The 22,196-nt window shown below is 37.5% G+C and overlaps 4 protein-coding genes across 5 annotated transcripts; 1 reads left to right on the plus strand and 3 right to left on the minus strand.

Moving 5' to 3' along the window:
• Positions 1–376: 376 nt before the first annotated feature.
• Positions 377–2,584, minus strand: LOC110171978 (cathepsin B-like). The gene is made up of 9 exons (XM_055149784.1): positions 2,462–2,584; positions 2,295–2,380; positions 2,097–2,211; positions 1,503–1,618; positions 1,335–1,420; positions 1,107–1,250; positions 887–1,003; positions 684–812; positions 377–600 (listed from the first exon to the last, which is right to left on the minus strand). The coding sequence occupies exons 1-9, from the start codon at positions 2,582–2,584 to the stop codon at positions 527–529; spliced, it is 990 nt and encodes a 329-aa protein (XP_055005759.1). The 3' UTR covers positions 377–526.
• Positions 2,585–3,029: 445 nt separating this feature from the next.
• On the minus strand, positions 3,030–7,536 carry fdft1 (farnesyl-diphosphate farnesyltransferase 1). 2 transcript variants are annotated; one of them, XM_055149609.1, is made up of 8 exons: positions 7,334–7,536; positions 5,913–6,010; positions 5,126–5,309; positions 4,923–5,051; positions 4,637–4,828; positions 4,283–4,459; positions 4,010–4,162; positions 3,030–3,932 (listed from the first exon to the last, which is right to left on the minus strand). In XM_055149609.1, exons 1-8 carry the CDS (start codon positions 7,430–7,432, stop codon positions 3,714–3,716), a joined length of 1,251 nt encoding a protein of 416 aa, XP_055005584.1. In that variant the 5' UTR covers positions 7,433–7,536; the 3' UTR covers positions 3,030–3,713. The 2 variants fall into 2 exon arrangements, with proteins under 2 accessions (XP_055005584.1, XP_055005583.1); XM_055149608.1 differs by having other exon boundaries at positions 5,913–7,230; positions 7,334–7,456.
• A 2,560-nt stretch (positions 7,537–10,096) lies between these two features.
• LOC110175473 (uncharacterized) lies at positions 10,097–12,448 on the plus strand. The gene is made up of 3 exons (XM_020941662.2): positions 10,097–10,457; positions 10,530–10,625; positions 10,940–12,448. The coding sequence occupies exons 1-3, from the start codon at positions 10,432–10,434 to the stop codon at positions 11,592–11,594; spliced, it is 777 nt and encodes a 258-aa protein (XP_020797321.2). The 5' UTR covers positions 10,097–10,431; the 3' UTR covers positions 11,595–12,448.
• Positions 12,449–12,579: 131 nt separating this feature from the next.
• On the minus strand, positions 12,580–17,762 carry gata4 (GATA binding protein 4). Its single transcript, XM_020941595.2, has 6 exons — positions 17,074–17,762; positions 14,539–14,705; positions 14,342–14,467; positions 14,154–14,229; positions 13,903–14,021; positions 12,580–13,834 (listed from the first exon to the last, which is right to left on the minus strand). Exons 1-6 carry the CDS (start codon positions 17,591–17,593, stop codon positions 13,709–13,711), a joined length of 1,134 nt encoding a protein of 377 aa, XP_020797254.1. The 5' UTR covers positions 17,594–17,762; the 3' UTR covers positions 12,580–13,708.
• Positions 17,763–22,196: the final 4,434 nt, after the last annotated feature.

The following is a 22,196-nucleotide window of genomic DNA, read 5'->3' on the forward strand; positions in this document are numbered from 1 at the left end:
TATATTATATTACTATATTATTTACTATATTATTTATATTTACTATATTTCTATATTTTATTTTTACTTGTACATATACATTTGCATAATTATACCCTATTTGACCCCAGTCTCTTGTTATTTTTTATGTATTATTTATTATATATTATATTTTTGTTATTGTATGTATTGTGATGTGTGAGCTACTGTATCCAAATAATTCCCCTTGTCAATCAATAAAGTTTATCTAAGATGCTACATGCTTGTTTTGATATTTCTTTTGCTAATCAATATGTAGATTATTTGTTACATAATCCATACAATATTATACAGTACTATTTTACGAAATAGGAAAAACAAATGAGAATCACCCAGACCAACAAAACATAAAACACACTTTTGTATTTGTGTTTTATTTATTATTATTCATCATTTCAGATACTGACTAAGCATTATTTATCTTCATAATTGCCCTCTTACAACAAGAGATTCTTAAATCAATGTTATAGCTTTCGCAAAAGGTTTTTAATCATGTTTCTTTTCTCTTCTACCGTGGCATGCCCGCGACTATCTCAGATTCAATACCACATTCATCGTTTCCACGTTTGATCTTGAAGTAACCTGAAAGAAATTATTTAAATGCTCGGTTTTTAAAATCTGCTCACAATAATTAATGTTATATTTATATTTTTTGATTATTTTACCTTTATCACCCCAGTCCTCATTCCAAGAGTTTGCCACCAGCCAGTAGGGGGTGCCCTTCTCCACCCCCCAGCCCAGAACTTTGACAGCATGACCACCGAGCATGTCTCCTGTTACATGCTGGTACACACCTGACACAACCCACACCAGTAATGAGCAGTGCGTACTGTATTGCAAAGTTAGAATTGTGTTACTTTAGACCTACCGGATTTGTATTGGAGAAAATCAGCATAAACATTGAAGGCAGCTTCTACTGGTCCGTTCTTGTACAACTCAGTCTTGATTTGGTCCTCATTGCTGGGGACATAGTATGTGTGTCCACCTGATAAACAATAGAAGGTTTCATAATCCAATGTAAAAGCCTATTTAAAAAGATACAGCAAGTCTAAGGTTTTTTTGTTGTGTTTTGTTTTTTGTTTTTTTACCAAAGTGCTTGTCCTTGGGATAGGAGGGAGAGTATCCACTGACGCACTGCTCCACACATTTTGGGGTTTCTGTCTCACCTTGGCATGGAGGCCTTGAGCCATTAACATGATGCTCACAGGGAGCAATAGTGTAGGGTCGACATCCTATTAACATCTTTTATTAATTTAACCCATTGCAATTAGTTAAATGTATGCAGAACATATGAGTAGTCTATGATGTGTACCTACCCACTTTGGAGTTATACAAGCCTCCTGTGACCAGTCCATTCTGTGCCCAGTAATCCCAGGCAGCAGAAGGAAAACCACCGTAACATCTTGATTCAAATTTACAAAAATTACAACAGGAAATAAAACAAAATGTGTTAACTTTGTATTAATTGTCTTCAGACTACTAACCCCATGCCACACTCATCACAGCAGGTTAGGAGGTCCTCTGCTGAAATCTGCACTGTCACCTTCCCATCGCTCAGAATGCAGATACGGTCTGATATGGCCTCCACTGCCCCAAAGGCCTAAAAGAAAGGAGAGTTGTATCATCTGTCTAGTTTTCTTCTTGTCATATTTGGAAAGTGTTTCTATAGAGCACAATTATACAATACATTTGGTCAATAAAAGTTTTATGGATCCACAAGGCAATTTCCTTGGTCAAAGAAGTGCACAAAATTGAATATGTCAAAATTATAGGACAAATATTCAGATTGTAGAAAATACAAAATAAAAAAATATATAATACAAATAAATAAATGATGCTAATAGTAGTTGCTGAGGATGGGAGGAATGAACCAGTGATTGAAAAATGGGTTGTACAATCTGGAAACTTTCAATGTTTATATTTGTCTTTTCAGTGTTTTTATGCTGCAATCGCTGTTGTTTGAAATATATTTTTTTGTGGAAATTCAACTCAATTATTGAATTAGGGACATAAAAAGACATATTTTAAACTGCTTTGCATCTGTCTGTATAATAATATTGTACTATGATAAAACTTACCCAGCAGGATCCACAATTTCCTTGGTCTCGAATCTGTGCGATGGTGGGACAGTTAGGCCACTGCTCACGGGCATCAAAACTATCTGGAAGTTGTATGTTCTCAGTGTTGTGAAAGCTGTAATAAATAATACAATGTTATTTTAGTTATATAGTCATGGCACACCTGCTAATGTCACTTGTTAGAAGCTGTACACTTACACCTCTGGCAACTTTGGTCCATTCATAATAGTCCCACATAAAGCTTTATAGTAGGAAACATCAACATCATCAAAGTTATGTCCAGCCTAAAGAGAAAAGTTCAGTTAAAAGGAGAATTGAAATTTGAACAAAAGATGCGTGTGATCAGTGTGTATATTTAGTCTTACTCTCCATGTAGTGTTGGCTTTATTCACAAAATTAACTATCTCCAAAGGAGACACAGGGTGAGCATGGGTCCCGGTGACAAAAAGTGTCACTAACCCCAGGCAAAGAGTAGTTAGATGATTCATTCTAAAACAATATAAAAACTAATTTTTGACGATGTCCATAATTGTAAAAACTAAAATAAATAAATACAATGAGCTGTGTGTGTATTTGAAAGCAATCTTACCTGTCTTCTTGTGAGTCTGTGCAGTGTCTGTGGTGTGTCCTATTTAGGCTAAAAAAAAAAGCTGCCCTTGTAATTTTCTAAGCTTTTATAGCCCAATATTTACGAGATCACATGCTTGTGGGGCACACTGTCTATAATAATCTTGTGACTGAGTAATTCAAATGTTCACAGGTGATTTAAAGTGACAACAATCATGGACAGGCAACTGATAAACAACTGTACAATATATAAAAGTAATGCTGAGGTGCAATAGTAATTATGAGAGTGAGATGGTTCTTAGGTTCTCCTTGGTACCAACACATTGAAAAAAGTAACGTGTATAGCAGATATCATATAACAAATAAAACCTCTCTATAGCCATTTATTGATCATATATTTACAAATCATTATAACACATTACATAGCAATGTTTGGAGCTCTCTTTGGTTCTGTACAAGGTGCATCTACCTTTTCTACTCACCAAAGCTGTAAGGACACTTGGCTAGCATTTTTATATGCCTAACTTTCATTTCAATATTGTGTCAGAAATACACAAGTATATTATTAAAGTCTATAAACTGCAGAGGTACTCTATTGATGCACAGTTGAAACATTCAACAAAGCTCTGTACACTGAGAAGACCAAGGGCAGTAAACATCAACATGAAAACTGAAGTGCAGTTTCCTTTGTAAAACAAATGTTGAAAAATATAAACATTTTAGCACTGATCAAGATGCCAAGATTAATTTCAATTTAAAAAAAAAAATAGAAACAAAGCCCACTAACCACATTCAACATCCTGATCCTTAAAGTGATAATGGTGCATGTAACTACACCAAATTCCCTAATTTCTTCAGCTGGAAACAACATTACTACAAATTATTGACAATGGGTCTCCATTTAGGGGCAGTTTGTGGTCCAGGAGAAGCCTAAGAATGGGTAATTTTTGATGTCCTGCTTTGACAAGATGCGAACATTTACACAAATTGAAATCCAAAGGTTGTTATTGGTATTTGAAGATGCTGATGCATTAGCTAAGCATATTGACTCTATTGTCCCTGCATGTCCCCTGTGCCTTGGGCCTGTGCTGCTGTAGTACTGAGGTACTGCCAGCTGAGGGCAGCGAGGAGCATAGCAGCAGACAAGTACATGGGCGACAAATGATGTGCTCTGGTGACATAGCTGGACTGGGATTTCTCTCGAATAACACTGAGTACATGTAGAGTCTTGTCCCGTGACGGGTCTGTGAGCAACACCTTATGTAAAATCTGCAAAAAACACAAAAATGATCTTACTTTTGCTTTATATTTTAGAAAGGATAAAAGTCAGGTCCCAGATTCAATACCTCTTGACTGTACTGGGCAATGATGGCCTGCACAGCTCTCATATTGGTGGCCTCCATCATAAGTGTCACTGCTTGTCCTTTTCTGATCTTCACAACTCCCTGAAAGACCATGGGGTTGTTGTAGCATGCTGATAATGTTGCTATTGCCATTACCTGGTCAACAACAGAAAGGACACAGTTACACCATGATGAAATAACCACACTTACAACCACTCACTACAAAATTACATTTTGTTAGCATAATTTATATAATATACTTGGAGGGTGGTGTACCTGTGGAATTGCACAGAAATTAAACACGCTCTGGTTGCGTAGACGGGACAGATACGTGATGACGTCTGGGACATGGTGAAGAGCGTCAGTGACTAAAAAGTTGAGACAGGACAGGGCAGACTCCAGCTTCTCTGGCTGCGCAAAGTCCTCCAGACGGTCTGCAAACTGGTTCCACGCCTGCACAATAATATGAGGAATTTTTTAAAGCACTATTTTCTTTTTCAGCATTCCGAGCCTTGGTGAATGCATGGAATAAGATCTAGTATTTGTGGGATAAAATCAAACATTACACTTTTTGAAGGTTTGAAATAGTTTGCTCTGATTACATTTTATCTGTAAGTAAAAATGTCTCACCTCTTTTGGCCAAAAAGCACGTCCATCTCGAGTGTCCTCCAGATAATCTCGAATGATGTTGGTCTTCTGTAGAAACAAGCCCATTGAATTGGCCAGGTCACTGTCTTGTCCCACTTCAGGGTCCTCAAGCTGAGATGCAGAGAACAGCTGTGACAGGCCGATGCCGACCAGCCCAGCCACATAGTGGCAGTACTGCAAAAAAACAAGTAACAAACATCGTATTGTATTCTTAAGTTATAGTTAAACTTTAATACAAAGTTAAAAATTAAATGAATTGATTATTTACTTTGTCCCACTCCTTCATGGATCCAACTTTCTTCTCCAAAAATTCAGCCATTCCCACTCCCATTCTGTGGCAGATATCTGAGATGACCTCTCTGTATTCCTGAGCGAGGTTTCTGAATTCCAGTGATATCTGAAATGAAGTTTGTACAAAAAGGTTTACTTAATGTTTCAAAATAACAAAAGGCTTTATGCTAGATTACTGACAGTGGGGAAATCCTCCAGGACTTGACGGTCCTTCTCCTGGCTCTCGGTGAAGCACCACTCATCCTGGTACAGATAAGTGTGGAAGTTATTCAACATGGGCACCTTCTTTTCCAGTGGGATGGTCATGTCGTCCTCAACAGTGTCCAAGGCTCGCAGTACCAGGTAGAAAATACACACTGCATGTCTGATTGAAAACAAAATAATGTGGGGTTAAGATTAGAAGATCATTAATTAATTAATCCATTTCAGTGAGCGTTAACCTTGTACTGGGAAAACTCTGACCTGGAATCTATAAAGAGAGCAAGGAATTTGACCACTTGGATTTCTGACCTGACCTTTCATCTCCAGTATATCTGTATCAGGGCTACAGTGCGCGGTAGAGTTAGGCTGATCTCCCATTTTATGCTGGCACATAGGCCTATTAGTTTACATTTCACACAAGAGACAGAGATTAAACTCTTCAGTCTTTTTTCAATTTTGGTACTGACACTACAGGACCTGCAGCAATGGAGTTTTGTGCAGCTCTTGGCAGGTTTTCACATGTTGCATCACACAGCAGCTGCCATATATTGTTTGTTGACCGAGCCTTTGTTCATGCACAAATATGCATTTGCAAGAAACCACTGCATTGGTGGCACGTTTTGATTGTGCACACACAAGCAGACTTCACAATGCAATGTTTGATTTTAAAAACGACACAGTAACTGGCACTGCTGCTTGGGAGAACTTACAGCATGTTGAGAGACACACCCCTCTTATGTATGTTGTCAGCCAAACTTTTACCCACCTCAGCTCTCCGTCCAAGGCCTGGATGACAGCTGCAAAACTTCGGCTGGTTTGGTTCAGGTACACGTAGCAGGTCCTGAGACTCTCGCTCATGGACTCCTGGCAGGACAGACAGAGGAAGGTCGTGTGTCGGTAAAAGCTGGTGGGTCTGAGGGCGCAGGAGGGTCGGGCGGCCTCCTGCAGGCCCCTCTCCCCCAGCCTCCACCCGGGGAGGAGGAGGGAGCGAGGAGCCACCGAGCCTGAGCCCCGTGGCGCCACCGACAAAGAGCGCTTAAACACGGACAGAGACACCGGACACTTGCAGCAGGCTCCGGCCATGCGAGAACTCAAGCGCACGAAAAGAACAAACCAAAACTCGCCATTTTAGGACCACAGGGGGCAGTGGAGAAGTTTGACACATGCAGAGGACAACAGAGCTGCAGGGTCGTGTGAGGTAATGCGCTTTGGGAGGACCCAGACCGCTCTGCTGATCTATAAATGACATACGCCTACTGTTCAGGCCTCTACTACGGCGATCCACTACTTTGTAGATCTGTTGTTATGATTTTGGGCATGACTCCACCCACTGCGCCCAATGCCATGATAAACTTCCTCTTTTCGGTGTTTTGCACAGCTAAACTTTCCTTCTTTTTCTTTCCTGATATTTAGATTGCATGTTACAATGTACCTATAGGCCAATATGAATAAGAATACTAAAAACTGCATTGGCTGCAAAATATGCGTCTTGTTATTTTAAGTTAATTACGCGCATTATTTTCTGGAGTCTCTTTGCATCACTGTTCCTTATCTCATATGTTGCACCCCAAACATGAACTTACAAACATAACCACGGACACATTTCGAAAACATAGCAACCATAGCAACTCGCAACAACTAGTGGCAGTCTTTGGAATTACACTGCATGACTATCTGCATGCTGTCATACATTAACTTTATTCTAAACATGATAAATCTTCATTGTAGGCAAAACAGCACGAACATATTTTGAAGAGCGGTTTATTCCTCTACCTTTAATATTAAATCATTGCTATCAAAATATTCATATCAAATGGTGTCATTAAAACCCTGGCGCTGACTCTTTTCCCCGGGGTCACATTGGCGTAAAATGGATTATCCGTGAAACATGCGCACAGCCTCTGCTCAACGGTGAAGTCCCCAAGCTCTTTATGCAACGCAAATCCTGTGTCAATGGTCATCTCTGGTCCATGCACTCGAGCCAAGCGCAAGCGAGAGAGAGAGCGATCTCATTTGACTCAGTCCAATTAGCCGCATCAGCTTATGGTGTCTGTCCAGAAGTCCAATGCAGAATAGGTGGTGAACTGCTATAAGCAATAAATATTACTGAACAATATGCAACATGTATTTAGTAACAAGTGACGCACAAAGCCTGGACTGTTTGAAACATGTGAACCCGCTACTTACATAATCCAACTTCGGCATGACAGCTCTGCAGCCACCCATTTTGAACTTGAATAAATTGAGCAGCTCCTCCGGATGCCCCAAAGATTTCAAAACGTCCATGTTGCCTTGAACTTGAGCTTCTGCTATGATCTAATCGAGCAATGAGGACTTCGTCTCCATCAAAACAGAGAACGCAGGAAGCGGCGGCTGCACCATTCGCAGAGACGGAAGATAGGGGTTTTCAATCGTGATCCTCGTCAGATCGAATGACTGCGCTGATTGGCTGAGGTGTCATGAGCCTAGATGCGAGCAGCCAATGAGCGTCCAGAGCGTCTGGTGTGATGCCCCGCCCAGAGGCACTGGCAAAGAGTCGCGTGTGATTGGTTATCCACTAAAGCATGGGAATTTCTACAAATCAGAACCTTTATTTACAATGCTTTTTTGCACATAGATATTGAGAAATGGTTTCAGTAACTGCAGAGCTGAACTAGAGAAAGATGGCAAGGTTTAACTGGTCGTTAAGAAAATAATCTAAAGGCAATAGAGAGAATGACACGATCAAAATAAGTTATTTGTTGCTTTAGATTTAACAGAATAAACACAACTCTAAAGAGCATTTATATCTTTTATTTACATTTATTTATAATTGACTAGGCCCATATTATGCAATTTTCTGATGTAATTTTCTTTTCTCTTCAAAAACATACCTGAAGTTGCATTTTGTTTCATTCACACAAACTCTGCATATTTAGACTGTGTTCTTGTCTCAACTTGAAATACTCTTCCACCTTGTGATGTTATGTGGTAATACAGGAAGTGCTCCACTGTGTTTTTAAACTCCATACACTGTTACTAGAATCTGTTGGCTAATTACAACCTTAGAATTGTCAATATCTATTGAACTAAAGGTTAAAGGTAGCTGTTAACTTGAAAACTACCACTTCATGACTTCACATGGTGGAAAAGAGCATTTTGAGCTTTGGACATTTAGACAGACTAATAATAAAGGATTACTCAAACATGTGTGAATGAAAAGCAGCTCTATGTTTTTGATAAGGTAACAACATTCTAACATGGCTTAAAGCTCACAAGAGTGAATGCCAAGACCTTCAACTGACATTTTGTTATGGCTTAGTATTGAATTATTTGTAGACATACAAAGCACTTAGTGAAATAGTGGTAATAACTTCTATTACTAATGGTATAAGTAATAATAACTTTATATAACTTATCATTATAATAACTTAACATTAGCCTTGGAAATGATATATATATATATATAATATATATATATATATATATATATATAATATATATATATATATATATATATATATATAATATATATATATATATATATATATATATATATATATATATGTAGACTGTGCAAAGAGGCTCCTGAGACAGTCCAGCACATAACTGCAGGGTGTAAGATGCTGGCAGGGAAAGCATACATGGAGCGACATAACCAAGTGGCGGGCATAGTGTACAGAAACATCTGTGCAGAGTACGGGCTGGAAACCCCAGGATCAAGGTGGGAAACACCTCCAAAGGTTGTGGAGAATGACCGAGCCAAGATCCTGTGGGACTTCCAGATACAGACTGACAGAATGGTGATGGCGAACCAACCAGACATAATGGTGGTGGACATCGCAATACCAAGCGATGGTAATATCAGGAAAAGGAACACGAGAAGCTAGAGAAATACCAGGGGCTCAAGGAAGAGCTGGAGAGAGCCTGGAAAGTAAAGGCATCAGTGGTGCCTGTGGTGATCGGAGCACTCGGGGCTGTAACCCCCAAACTGGAAGAGTGGCTACAACAGATACCGGGAAAAACAACGGACATCTCAGTCCAGAAAAGTGCAGTACTGGGAACAGCAAAGATACTGCGCAGAACTCTCAAGCTCCCAGGCCTCTGGTAGAGGACCCGAGCTCAATGAGGGTGAGAGAGACCTACCACCGTGGAAGGTGAGAAACACATTTATATATATATATATATATATATATATATATATATATATATATATATATATATATATATATATATATATATATATATATATATATATATATATATATATATATATGTTTATTTACAGACTCAGGGTCCAGGGATTGACAGACATAGCTGCTAATGTGCACAGATTACCTCCTACACTCTGTTGTGTGTGTGACAATGTGTCTTGCCCAACAGCAGGACAGTATATTCACTGACCACAACTGGGATTGAACCATGTGAACCATGTAATTAATTAGTGGTAGATCAACCAACCAAGACACACATTTAATTAAAAAGAACAACAATTTGAACAAAGATTTTCCTTTTAATAGCCTATGTGAACCATAACCTATGTAACAAAAAGCGTAACAATGAACATGTGCATAACAGCATAACCTAGTGGTATCAGTGACAACAAGATTTGATTAATTTCTGAGTGAAGTTCTAACAAAAAACTTTACACTTCCTATTGACTCTGAAATTTTCTGGCTTTCATGTGGTGACACAAAACCACCCACACCCTGCTAAACACGTTGCTTGGTGTGTGTTTATCAAAGTGTCATGTGCTCCAACAGGCCTTTTGGGAACTTTGTCCAAACAAGTTTTTACATATTGTATTTGTCTCATCGAACCACTGATAAACACAATTAAGAATGTTATGAGAAATCAGAGGCAGAGAAGAAACTTAAATATGTGTTGTGTCATTTATTCATAAAAGAACACACATTTCTTGTTCATGTTCATTTGTTGTGCCTTTTAGACAAAACCAGTGCACAGCTGGGACCAATTCAAATGTATATGAAAGTAATTTATCAACCCTAATCCATAAATCCAAAATCTAACATGGTTCTTTGTATGCTTTGATCTATCTCAGTGGATGCCCTATAAGACAGTTGAGGACTCTTCTCATATGAGCTGACGAAAGCATTGCATAAACACAGGTTAGGTGAGTTCCATGAATTTCGCCTCAAGCGATAGCAACATGGGCAGTTACTGTAGCTAAATTTGGTAGTTTACTCGGCACTACAACAGTTCGGGAGTGTCTCTCACTGCTCTGACATCCATCTTATGGACATTTAAGGACACTATATAGTTGTGTGTGTGTTTATGAAGGGTTAATGCTGCACTGGATGGAACTTCAAAGGTGAGTATTTTGTACTTTAATAACCAACTTGTGAAATAGTTATTTAATGAAGTATTTTGTGGTGTTTTTCAGGTTGACTCGTAAAAGGTATAACTGTGACAGCCACCAAGACAATGAGCCACCATCAAAAGCATGGAAATGTTTGTTGGACACAGTTGTAACACAAAGGTGTGATATTTTACTTAACTTTGTATATTCTTGTAGAGATCTAATCTTTGTTTTACAACAGGAGAACAAGATATTTTAGGTTGACATGACTATAGTATTTCCATATTATTGTTTCATCTCAGACCTATGTCAAAAATAATATCATAACCTATTAGCTATGTATCTGTCAATACAGTTAATAACAGTGTGTAAAGATGCAATATGATTGTGGTATAGTTAGAGTCATATGCATATAGCTGCCACAGAGAAAGATTATTTTGCTAATATTAAAATCTTTCCAACCTAAAACTGTATGTCTTATTTTTTTGTTACAGGCCCAATTTTGGTGATCCAAGTACTCCCCAGGACTACAGTGCAAAAAACTTGGGTGAAATTGGGGACATTACTCAGTTGATTTCTGTCTGGTCTGACACACAGAGCACTGGGAAGCGAGTCCTACTTCATCTCCAGTCCAACGAAACCATTGAGGACATTTTGCTCAACAATTCGGTCAATAACAAATTTCTGGCTTTTCACCGCGATATCACAGAAGAATGTGGTGCCGCAGATAAGCAGTATTCATGGGCTGTTATTGAGAAAAGAGAAGAAGTTTTTATGTATGGACCCTATTATCCTAATTATAACAAGGGAAAGCATAGTGAAGACATCATCATTAGACAAACTGAAGAATTGCTCGAATCAAATGAGGCAGATGAAGACTGGATAGTCTATGTATTTACAAAGAACAGTCCATGTCTTTCCAGAAATGCAAAACCTCCATGTATGCTCAAATTGGTCCAGAAAGCCAAAGAATGGTGGCTGAGGTTTAGAGTAAAAACCAATATTGGATATAGCAAGTGCTGGGGTTTTAAAGGGAAGAAAGAAACTATATTTAGAGTTGTCAGTTACAGTGAAGTGGAAGCCGTGAACAAAAGTGAAAACTATGATGAATACATATCTCAAAAACTGACTGGAGTAAATATTATGTGAAAATGTGTATACACTGCTCAGAAATCTCCTCAGATGTGGACCATTCATTTTTGATTTATCGCTACAAGGCCCTGAGTGGAAGAGTTACTTCAAAGGAATGCAAATAATTCCAGAAATTGCACAAGAAAATGAGAAAGAATTCCTGAAACTTGAAATAAACCGGATGACTGAAGAGGTGAAGTCTCTCTCTACAGAGACATGTATGAGTGCAGAGGAACATTCAAAGAGAGGACAAGAGTTTGCACTGGATTATAAATTTGATTTGCAAATAACCAAAGGCACAACGGATGAACTGAGACTAGCATTTCAAAAGTGTTGGAAGGAAATGATACAGGACAAATATGCAGAAATACTAAGGGACATACTGACAAAAGATTTCAACAAATGTACCAATCATCTTTTCATCAAAGACTTTGTAAAGGTGACCTCTTCATTTTTGCACATTGGAAGAATTGATTGTACAGATGAGAAACAGCACATTAATTAACAAAAGTTTATATTTGACTTTATAACATTGAGCCTCAGCAGTGTAGTTACATTCTCACTCTTTATCTATTACTGAGACACTGCTGTTAGATCTGTCACGATAATTACTATATCTGCTTATCATTCAATAGAGGAACAATAAGCAGTATTTTGGGGTTCAGTATGTATTATGGGTACTTTGTCTTTGCAATAGTGGAGAGTTTTTTTTGCCATTTTATGTAATAATTTAAGATTTGAGCTGTAGAGCAAGCTGTAGGCTTTTTAATGATACGGTCTATTTCAAAATTGGCTTACTGGCATTATCTTGCTTTGTGTCACTGACATAAAGTAGAATCAGAAGTAGAATCAGCAGAATTCAGAATTATTGTTTATTACAATATTTCTAAATAGAAATATATCATGCTTCAAAATGTGTTATCGTGACAGGCCTAACTACTGTTCCTTCTTACCTCCCAATATCTGCTGACAAATTCTACAATGATGACCTGCTGATGTTCTTTACATTTAACCAAAGCGACAAGGGTCATAAAAATCATTTTGAAAGTAAGCCCACCATTAACATTTTAAGTGTTCTGTTCTGTTGGAGGTGCACATAAAAGCTGTGCATGTTTCACTGAAGATATTTTTATATCTGTAACTTTATGTGCCAATTTCATATAATTCATCAAAAGGAGTGGAGCTTATAGGGATACATAAATTGCTATACTGTAATAAAACATGGGTTCAACTGACAAAAGTTTTCATAAGCAAAATCTGTTAAAAAAAATTATATAAACATCAAATTCAAATATTACTTACATTATGTTTTATTTTGGGCTGTGCTTTTAATAAATACCGATAATAGGGCTATCGGTAAAGCTCTATATCATCAGCTACAAACATTAGGAACCCCATGATAGTCAGACCGTCTTGTAGGTGCAGTGCTTTCAGCAGGGGGCGCTAAATCCACATAGTATTCAATGTGCAAGTTGCGCTGCATAGGTAGTCTATTGTGTTGATAAAAATAATTCCATACTAAATTACTGTACAATCACTGTTAAAACCAGTTCAAAATACTATACATGTTTTTATTGCACTTACAGTATATGTGAAATGTGTAACTGAAGAGGAGGGAGTGACTTGCTTTTAAAATGTACTGAGCACAAAATATTATTAAATTTTCTAGAATGTAATTATTTAAATTTCTGTTTGTGGTTTTTGCCCAATGATTTGTCACCTTTCTCATACTCAACACTAATATACATAAATGTCTCATAGACTTAAATGTGTTATGTATTATATAATTCATAGACAGTACTTTATCTTATCAAATATTGTTTTGAAGCAACTGCATATCATGAAAACAAAACAATAAAAGTAAAATACAGTGAAAATGTCTGACCGCACCAGTGTCTGTCACATACTCCTTCAGACGTCTTCATATTGACATACAATCAGGTCAAAAGGATTGGAGCATTCTTCGTCCTAGTTTAGCTCATCTCTTCCTTCAACCACAGTTCACAAAGTAAATGCAGCATTTGTGCATTTTAGTCTATTGCAGCTCCAGTTTATGGACAAGGCACTATGAAAGCATAAGGCTGCGACTCAGTCTGTTGAATATATAAAATAGCTTTGTGATACCGGTTCTCCTAAGCCAGGATAAGATTATTCCAAGGCTCATTCTTGGAGCTGGTGGACCCACTGTGGCTCCCGGGAGACATCTTCAGAGGGATGGCTCCTCCTTGTGCGGACATATACGCCGGCAGGGCTGAGATCTGGACAGACATTAAAAGAAGTTTAGATTACCAGAAAATTTCCATTTGTCTTGTTTACAGAAATGTACCTGTGTGTGTGCGCTGTGTGTATAGAGGTGGGTGTCCGGCTCTGTTTTTATCTGTCGGGGCTCCTCTGAGGGGGGTGGGGGGCGAGGAGCTGCTGTGCTGCCCTCACTGCCTGAACTCCCTGTGGAGGATACACTCACTTATTAACCAGAACAAGAACTCAAACCTAATGTGTACATTTTCATCAATAATATTTTGTTATCATCTGTAGCATTATAATATTAGAACATATCTGTCCAGCTTTCATACCTACCAGACTTATTCACATTTTTGGGTTTCCGTTTGCGTGTCTGGATGCCCTCTTTTTTCATAGCCAGAGGTCGGGGAACCTTTTGGAATACATTTTAATACAATGGCACTAAATTGTATTCATACAATTGTATTTGGTACAAATGTATCTGACAGAATATATTCTGTTTCCTCAACCGAGACCGATCTTACCCCGTGCAGTTTCATGTAGAGCCCACAGGCGTTGCACACGGGCTCTCCCTCTGCATTGCGGCGCCACAGTGTGGTGGTAGTTGTGTGACAGTTGGTGCAGGAGAGACCCACTCGTCTCGAGGCTGACTGTAGATTACATGTATATTCTTTAGACCTAAAAAACGGCGTAAGTCTATGTATAGACTTGGGTCACTCACCAGTCGCCGCTGAGGTTTGATCAGAGGTCTGTTGATGCCATTCATCTTGTGGTACAGTCCACAGGCGTTGCACAGGTAATGGCCCGTACCATCCCGCCTCCACAGTGGGGTGGACATCGCCCCACAGTTCACACACTCACGCCCCTCAGCAAAATCATCAAACAGATCTGAAAGAACATCAATTTAATTACATGATACAAGCTTTTTTATACTATTGTCACAAAGAATATTTTATAAAGAACTCAAAGGAAGCTGTAGAGCTGAATCATGCAGTAAATGTCAAAAAAGTCCAATGTAAAACTAAAAATCCTTTCTTATCACATGTGATTAAGAGTCAACCTGGAAATAAAAACAGAAGAGCTGCTTGACATCCAAGCTCATTCATATTGTCACTGTTCTTAGGTTACTCTGTAAATTCTTATCTGATTAATAATATCAGTATTGTCCATTTGGCCTTACACAAAAGATTTCTTTAGAAGACCTTCAGTCAATGCTGTGGGAATGATTGATGCCTTGTCTATTTTTTGTAAGTGTGAAACATTATACATTTTCTGCACATTATGTTTGAGAGGCGACAATAAACAAATAAATCTGGCTCCCAAGTGCATCTCCTGCTGTACAATGCTGTGAATGTGATTATAACTTTAGAGAACAAAAGTCGACCTATGGGGCAGGCTAACCTTGAGGCAGCTAATGTAGCCAACACAACATAGTAACACAAGACAATACACAAGACATTCTGCAGTTTCCGAGAGAGATTCAAATCGAGGAGTATTTTTTCCGCTTCATAAAATGTTGATATGAGTGTTTTATGAAATTATGGTCTCCTTGACCCTTTTATAGGGGAAAGGTGAATGACAAATAATAGAATAGCTGTATTGAGAGGGGAAAAAACAAAACTAACACAAAAAGTAATTAGGATGGGTAGGATATTTTCTCATTTGTACATGTAATGCCATACTTGTACTTTATTTGATTTGGTACATTTTATTCAAATGCAAAATATGAGTCTTTGTCATTATTGATTAGAATTATGGCATTAGTACATTACAAAGCATACATTTAGATACAATAAGGATACAGTTTAAAATGGTATCTTTACACATAATTATTTATTTTTGATAATTGATTAAATATTTGGTTCAAGAAAATTCACTTTAGTCTTCACAGGTGAATATTCTTACCTTTACATTGAATATTGTTGTAAATGAGACATTTACATAAAAGTTTGTGAACATTTTTCCCATGGATTTCCTATATTCAATATAGAGAAAAAAGTCTTTCATAAGGACGATAATCCAAAAAAGTCTACGAATAACTACACAGATGGCAACAAATAAACAGTGTAAAATGTGATGTAATACTTAGGCCATAGAACAGGACCAGGTGCAGCCCAAGGCCCATTTCACACTGTTTAGACAGCGGTCATAATAATGCAGACATTTATTTTTATGAATTGGGGTGAGAGTATCATGACAGATATAACCTTTTTATTATATTGTAAAACTAATATACTAGTGATTTATATTGTCTGTTTGTTACAAATATAAAATCTCACATTCAAATTATTGAAACAGACTATATCCTGTGCTGTAATTGTTGTGTAATTATTAATGTGTAATTACTTAATTAATGTGTGATTTCTTGTGATACATTATGATCTATTACAAGGGCAGACCTTTGTTTTTAATTACGAAAGAAAATGTTATTCATCACGAAATGAAAGCGTTGGCCGGTAAGGGAAAAAAAATAATGTTTTTTTGTTTGTTTTGTTTGTTTGTTTTTATCAAATCCTACTTTAGATGTATCTATCGCCTCAATAACATTTTAATAAAAAATCATTCATTAATAATAATCCATATATATTAAGAGGACTTGGGAAACGGTGTTGTGAACGTAAGATTGTTACGTTTAAAACTTCATCTACGTTATAATACAAATTCAATTCCACATTTTTTGTTAGAGCAATAATAGTTGACGGAGTTTAAATTGCTATAAGTTAATAATGTAAAAACAGACTTTAGGGGCTCACGTTTTTCTGCTTTTTAGGAACTTGCCCTCTGGATAAATTAGTTTTGACCTTGTTTGTTTAGGTTAAGTTGAGTTTAAATGCGTTAATCGCTTTTTAATAAACTGTTATCAGTTTTGTTAAGTTGTTCTAAATAAGATAGCTGATGAACTACTTAGCACAGTCCAAAAAAAGTTTGTGTTATTAGCAGCACGTTTACAGGGCCCAGACAAGCAAGCTAGCTTAAAACCATTTCTGAAACGTAAAATAAAATTTTAACTTTTAAATTACACAGTTGTTGTTTTTTTCGTAAAATGTACACACGGTCTCAGTGTGTGTTTTCGGTCCCTCTGCAGGTACGTGACTGTCTGTCATGAACTATCAAATTCGCCTGTCATGAAAAGCAGGACAAGAGCTACACTCGGCTAAATATTTTTACTCGGCTAAATATTTTCATCATGGTTAAATTGGTCTCAGGAGATAAAGTTTTTTGAGTGGCACATCAGAGTGACCCCGGGTCTTCTCACCTATGTTAGGATGCCGTGTCGCTCCGGGATTTCCCCCGGGTTGGAGGCCGTGCAGCACCGGGCTGTCGAACGGAGATGCCGTCCACGTTCCTCCCACGTTGGGGCTCATGTAGGTGGTGTAAGGACTGTGGTACGAGCCGCTGAGCCCTCGGGCTCCGTAGTGATCTCTCCCGTTTGTGGAGATGTTCAGCGGGCTGGAATAAGACGCAGTTTCCCGGGCGGAGGCCATACCCGAGGACAGGGGTGGGCTGGTGGAGAAGCTGAAGCGTGGAGACACCGGGGAGTGATTGTACGAAGACACGGACTCGGCGCCCGCCTGTGCCCAGGCAGAGTGACTTGATACCGGGCTGCCCTGCTGCGAGGCACCGGCCGTCTGAAGGTAAGGCAGCGCTGGGATCATCGGGGTGACCACTCGTGTGGTCGGCACATAGACCGGTGAAGTACCTGCAGGAGCATTGTGGAGAAAACCAGCCTCATAGGACGGGGCTCCGTGGTTAGTTGTCATTATGCCCTGGTACATTTCTCCTGAGACTGGACATCCGTGTTGCTGAAGAAACAGTGTACTTCACCCACAAGTTAATACGGGAAAAATTACTTTAAATAATACATCCACACGGGTTCTGAAAAAGCTGGTCCGGTTTTGAGTGAAAAGAAAACAAAGTTGAACAGAGAGAGCAGAGGAGGCCCCAGAGGAGGAGAGAGGAGAGTGAGACAATGATCAAGTTCCTAACTGTTATCCTGCCCCTTCTCTCTCTCTCCTGGTCCAGGCCTGTCTTCACAACAGCATGACACATGAGCACATGAGTGTAGTGGGTCTATACACTTTAGTATAGGTACTTTCAAAAGTATCATACTTAGGTGCATTTTTAACATGTCCAAATAAGGAAGTACTTTATTTTTTTCAAAATTGCAAAAATGGCATAATTGCAAATAAGTTAAATTAATTTAGCTAAGTTTTATTCATACCATAGTATATGATTCATCCAAAAGATTTAAATGGGTAACTTCACATTAATAATATACATGATAATATATTTAAGAATTCCTCTCTTTAAAATAGTTGATAAAAAAAGAATTATATTTTTCCTAGAAAACAGTGCAGACAGCAGTTAAGTTGTAAATAAAATATTTCACTGTGTTTGAAGTAGGATACTTCTAGTATTAGTTGGCCTCATGAAGATGGATTTATATTACCTGCCTTCAACACCAGTGAATGTAAACACACATGGCCATTTCATTGTGTTGCCACTTCCCACTGACAATAGTGCTTTGAAATATGTGGTGAGTAGGCAGCCTGCCAATGAAGCTAAGTATAACACTGTGAGTGTACTACAAAAAAAAATATATTATTGTTATTTTTTTATGTTGGCAAAAATCTTATTTTTTCATTATTGACTCAGTGACCACTTGTAATAGTCCAGACCAATAGAGCGTCGAGCCCCAAATGAGAATAGGGAACTGTCATCAATGTGTAACTGGGCCTGATAACAGCTGCTGTATTTGCTACTAATATTAGGGTGTGGCCCTGTAGAATACTCTGTGCAGGCATATAACCTACAGATGATTAATCCATTTATGATTCAGTCCATATAAATTCAGACTGAGGTGGTATGAGAAAAAGGAATACAAGTGCTGTAGACACGGCTAATTAATCAATATTGAAAACATAGGCCTGTCACGATAATTACTACATCATCTTATCGTTCAATATATGATAAATGGTACAATACATTTGGGGGTCAATATTTATCATGGGTACTTTTTCTTTGAAGGGAGTTTTTGGTATTTTTCAGTTCTATCATAAGATTTGACATCCAGAGGATCTAATAAATAATTTTTATGACTCATATATATATATATATATATATACACACACACACACACACACACACACACACACACATATATATATATATATATATATATATATATATATATATATATATATATATATATATATATATATATATATATATATATATATATATATATATATATACACTAAAGTGCTTCTTTCTATTAATTTATTGCAGTTCATGTTTTTAGAAAAGCTTTTTAGGTGTAACCATGCTCTAGGTTTATTAGTGGCATACATTTGTTTCACTGTTATCGTGTATTGTCTATATAAGACAATATAGACAATACACGATAATATTGTCTACTTCAAAATTTCATATCATGACAGGTCTATGAAAACAGCATAAAATAGTTATTATATGTTTTGAGAACATAATCATAGTTTGTGAAAGCCATCTGTATGTTTCCCTTTCATAGAAAAATCATATTAATACATGTAACTGGGTTTGTCTATATAAAAAGGTTAACGTTTACCTCTTGACAGTTCTGTCCTCTACAGTGCACAATAATCGTTCATCCTTTTTCTGTTATTTTACATGTCATGTCTTGTTGTCATTTTTTGTTTTCTTTACCAATCCCTGTATCGCTGACAGTGACACTGGCCAGAGTCTTTGAGTCTCTGTTTGTGCAAAAGCAGCTTAAAAACAATGAATGAGCTATGTATCGATTCTCATAATGGCAAATTCTTGGATTTAAACTTTTTGTTTTTTGTTTTAAACTCTTAATTACTATGCCAACAGTCCTGTTTTTTATCATTCTGATACCCATGGATAGCTCATTATGTTGAACAGGGGTTAGTCAAATCTAGTTTTATGAGAAAAGTTCTATGCTTCTTTCTACAGTGTGTGTGTTCCCTGTCAGAAGTGATTTAAGAGGTGCTGTTGGACTGACATGACTGAGATGCTACAGGAGGAGTAGGTGTGGTGGATGTGTCTGCGTCAGAAACAGGCACCAGGAAAACTGTCCCCATCTTGGCTGGGGGCAAAGACTCAATCATTTGGGGTCACTGACTTAACTTTGGCCCTTGGTCTTCCTCAACACGCACTAACCCACCACCACATCCACACATGCACGAGGCAGCAGGACTTGTAGACTGCTGGCTCCAGGAAGAAGACTTCAAATGGTCCAAGCAGGAAAACCCTTGAGCCAGTGGTAGACCCTCGACATGGTCCAGACATATGCCTCGTTACTCACAGTCTTGGTATTCTCCATGCAGTGTCAGTGTGTGGGTTTGCAAAGTAAGCATGTGTAATGTTTGATGTGTTCTGCTGACCTAATCTATTTTGTGTTGTTTTATCTTATCAGATTAATCAGTGGAAATCTGCAGGAGCTGATCAGTAGAGTGGGGGAACAGTGTTAATCAATGGGACCTCTGCGCAGTGTAACTGTTGGAAATGTAAGTATCATGAGTTTGAAGGAGCAGTTAGGATTGACTCACCACTCAAATTTGATTTCAATAATTAATTTTAACTTTTCATGATACTTTTGCACTTTATGATTTTATTTAGAGGTTGCAGACATTGTTGTGTAAATAATAATAGAAGACAATACATGTTTTTTATGGTTTTTGAAATTAACTGTGTATGTTTGGCTTGCCCGTAAATATTTATCATAGTTTTACATCAGTGAAGTGGCAATTTGTGAGCAACAGTTGGGGAAAAGAAATAAAATAAGTAAAGTTAAGTCAGTTAAGAAGTAGTACTGAGTTTAAAATTTTTGCAAAATGTAGGGACAATTTACACATAAGAAACACTTCCTCTGTCGGTTTGAACAAGAAAATTAGCAAAATAAAGGTGTTGCCATATATTTTAATTTGGAAAATAAAATAACTATCTGCTATCGTGTCCAACCAGGAAGTAAAATTATAACCGTCACCCAACTATCAGATAAAGCTGTAATCAATGTGTAGTCATTATTAATGATCAACTTAATTCGAGAATCCATTTGAATGTCAATAAAAACAGAGAAATTTTTTTCAGTTAAATGGAAATGATTCTGTTTCTGTATTGGTTATGTGCGTTATGTTCACGAAATTTATGTAGAAAGCAACTGTATGTGTTTTCAATAGGACAATGTACGCTGGTTTAACTTAGAAGTTTCAGACAAAGTATAGATAGTAATTTTACATGAATATTTTTACGTTAAAGGTAGCTAATCAGTGACTTTAATTGGTTTATGGTTAGTTGTGTCAGATTTAATTGTTTTTATTATGAGTTTTTATGTGTTTTTCACTGCTGTCACCATGTTATTCTTGAGGATTAGCTGTGTTTGATTAGGTATCAGGATCAACACACTCACATCATTAACCTGAAGTGTGTTTTTGAACAAATTATTAACTCTCTTTTTTCTAGTAATGGGTAAAAAAGGAATTCTTGATTGAAGAGGGTCACAAACAAATTGCATAGCTGTCAATGAGAAAACCAAAAACTAAATCATTGGCACATTTGTTTGACACTAAAAATTTAATTCAGGAATACATCTGGTTCCCTACTGCTTTACCTCTGACCCAGAAAACATAGCGTGGTGCCCTATGATACAAAAAGTGTATGCACAGTGAGCTATGACTGATATATTTTTAGCAATGAAGACTCAGGGATCCCAGGACCTCTCCCTGTGATAAGCATGGGCCAAAGTCCACCGGCTAACAAATAGGAACTGGCCAACAGACACACGGCGTCGGACTTTAATAAGCGGATGCACAGGGCTTATGAGGCAGGTTGAGGGACAGCTCCTTGTTTGTAACTGAAGAGGTAAACTGGGGGTAAGATTAGGGTTAGGTAAAGGTGAAATGGTTACATCATCAACAATAGATGCTCATTAAGAGTTCAGGGACAGTTCAAGTGACGGGGTTAAAAAGTCAGGCAAAATTTGAAAAGTTGCAGCGAATGAAACTTATAAAGATGATTTTTCTATTACTGCACAACATCATCATGAAATTTCTTTGGAAGAACACTAGTAACGTGAAAAAAGAAATGTATTGCATATTGTGTTGTTTAATGCTTAATGTTAATAATACAATTCTTGCTAATTATAACATCCGTATAGCAACAGGTAAGCAAAGATTCCCATCGTGTAACTAGGCAAAATGAAAGATACAAGATTCAATTTATGAATTTAATTATTTAATTTGTTTGGGGTTAAGCCAAGTTTGTTTTTACCAAAACAACCAAAAAGGGTATAAAAACAAATCATTTTGTCTATAAAAACAACACACAAATTTATTCAAGATGAGGTTATGTTTTATTATTAAACTATTTTGTCTCCTT

Source organism: Boleophthalmus pectinirostris, unplaced genomic scaffold (genome assembly GCF_026225935.1).
Source record: "Boleophthalmus pectinirostris isolate CB_2022bp ecotype Guang Dong unplaced genomic scaffold, ASM2622593v1 HiC_scaffold_13, whole genome shotgun sequence".
NCBI classification, from domain to species: Eukaryota; Metazoa; Chordata; class Actinopteri; order Gobiiformes; family Gobiidae; genus Boleophthalmus; species Boleophthalmus pectinirostris.

What these genes read in the sequence shown, in the direction of transcription:
- LOC110171978 (XM_055149784.1), bottom strand. Translation starts at nt 2,584, where the DNA reads ATGAATCATCTAACTACTCTTTGCCTGGGGTTAGTGACACTTTTTGTC. An exon ending in CTTGTATAACTCCAAAGTGG is followed by an intron (nt 1,251 to 1,334) that starts GTAGGTACACAT and finishes AGATGTTAATAG; the next exon opens with GATGTCGACCCTACACTATT. An exon ending in TGAGGACTGGGGTGATAAAG is followed by an intron (nt 601 to 683) that starts GTAAAATAATCA and finishes AATTTCTTTCAG; the next exon opens with GTTACTTCAAGATCAAACGT.
- fdft1 (XM_055149608.1), bottom strand. Translation starts at nt 6,229, where the DNA reads ATGGCCGGAGCCTGCTGCAAGTGTCCGGTGTCTCTGTCCGTGTTTAAG. An exon ending in GCCTTGGACGGAGAGCTGAG is followed by an intron (nt 5,310 to 5,912) that starts GTGGGTAAAAGT and finishes GTTTTCAATCAG; the next exon opens with ACATGCAGTGTGTATTTTCT. An exon ending in TCCTGGAGGATTTCCCCACT is followed by an intron (nt 5,052 to 5,125) that starts GTCAGTAATCTA and finishes ACTTCATTTCAG; the next exon opens with ATATCACTGGAATTCAGAAA.
- LOC110175473 (XM_020941662.2), top strand. Translation starts at nt 10,432, where the DNA reads ATGCTGCACTGGATGGAACTTCAAAG. An exon ending in CACTGGATGGAACTTCAAAG is followed by an intron (nt 10,458 to 10,529) that starts GTGAGTATTTTG and finishes GGTGTTTTTCAG; the next exon opens with GTTGACTCGTAAAAGGTATA. An exon ending in GACACAGTTGTAACACAAAG is followed by an intron (nt 10,626 to 10,939) that starts GTGTGATATTTT and finishes TTTTTGTTACAG; the next exon opens with GCCCAATTTTGGTGATCCAA.
- gata4 (XM_020941595.2), bottom strand. Translation starts at nt 17,593, where the DNA reads ATGTACCAGGGCATAATGACAACTAACCACGGAGCCCCGTCCTATGAG. An exon ending in GACACGGCATCCTAACATAG is followed by an intron (nt 14,706 to 17,073) that starts GTGAGAAGACCC and finishes ATGTTCTTTCAG; the next exon opens with ATCTGTTTGATGATTTTGCT. An exon ending in CACACAGCGCACACACACAG is followed by an intron (nt 13,835 to 13,902) that starts GTACATTTCTGT and finishes ATGTCTGTCCAG; the next exon opens with ATCTCAGCCCTGCCGGCGTA.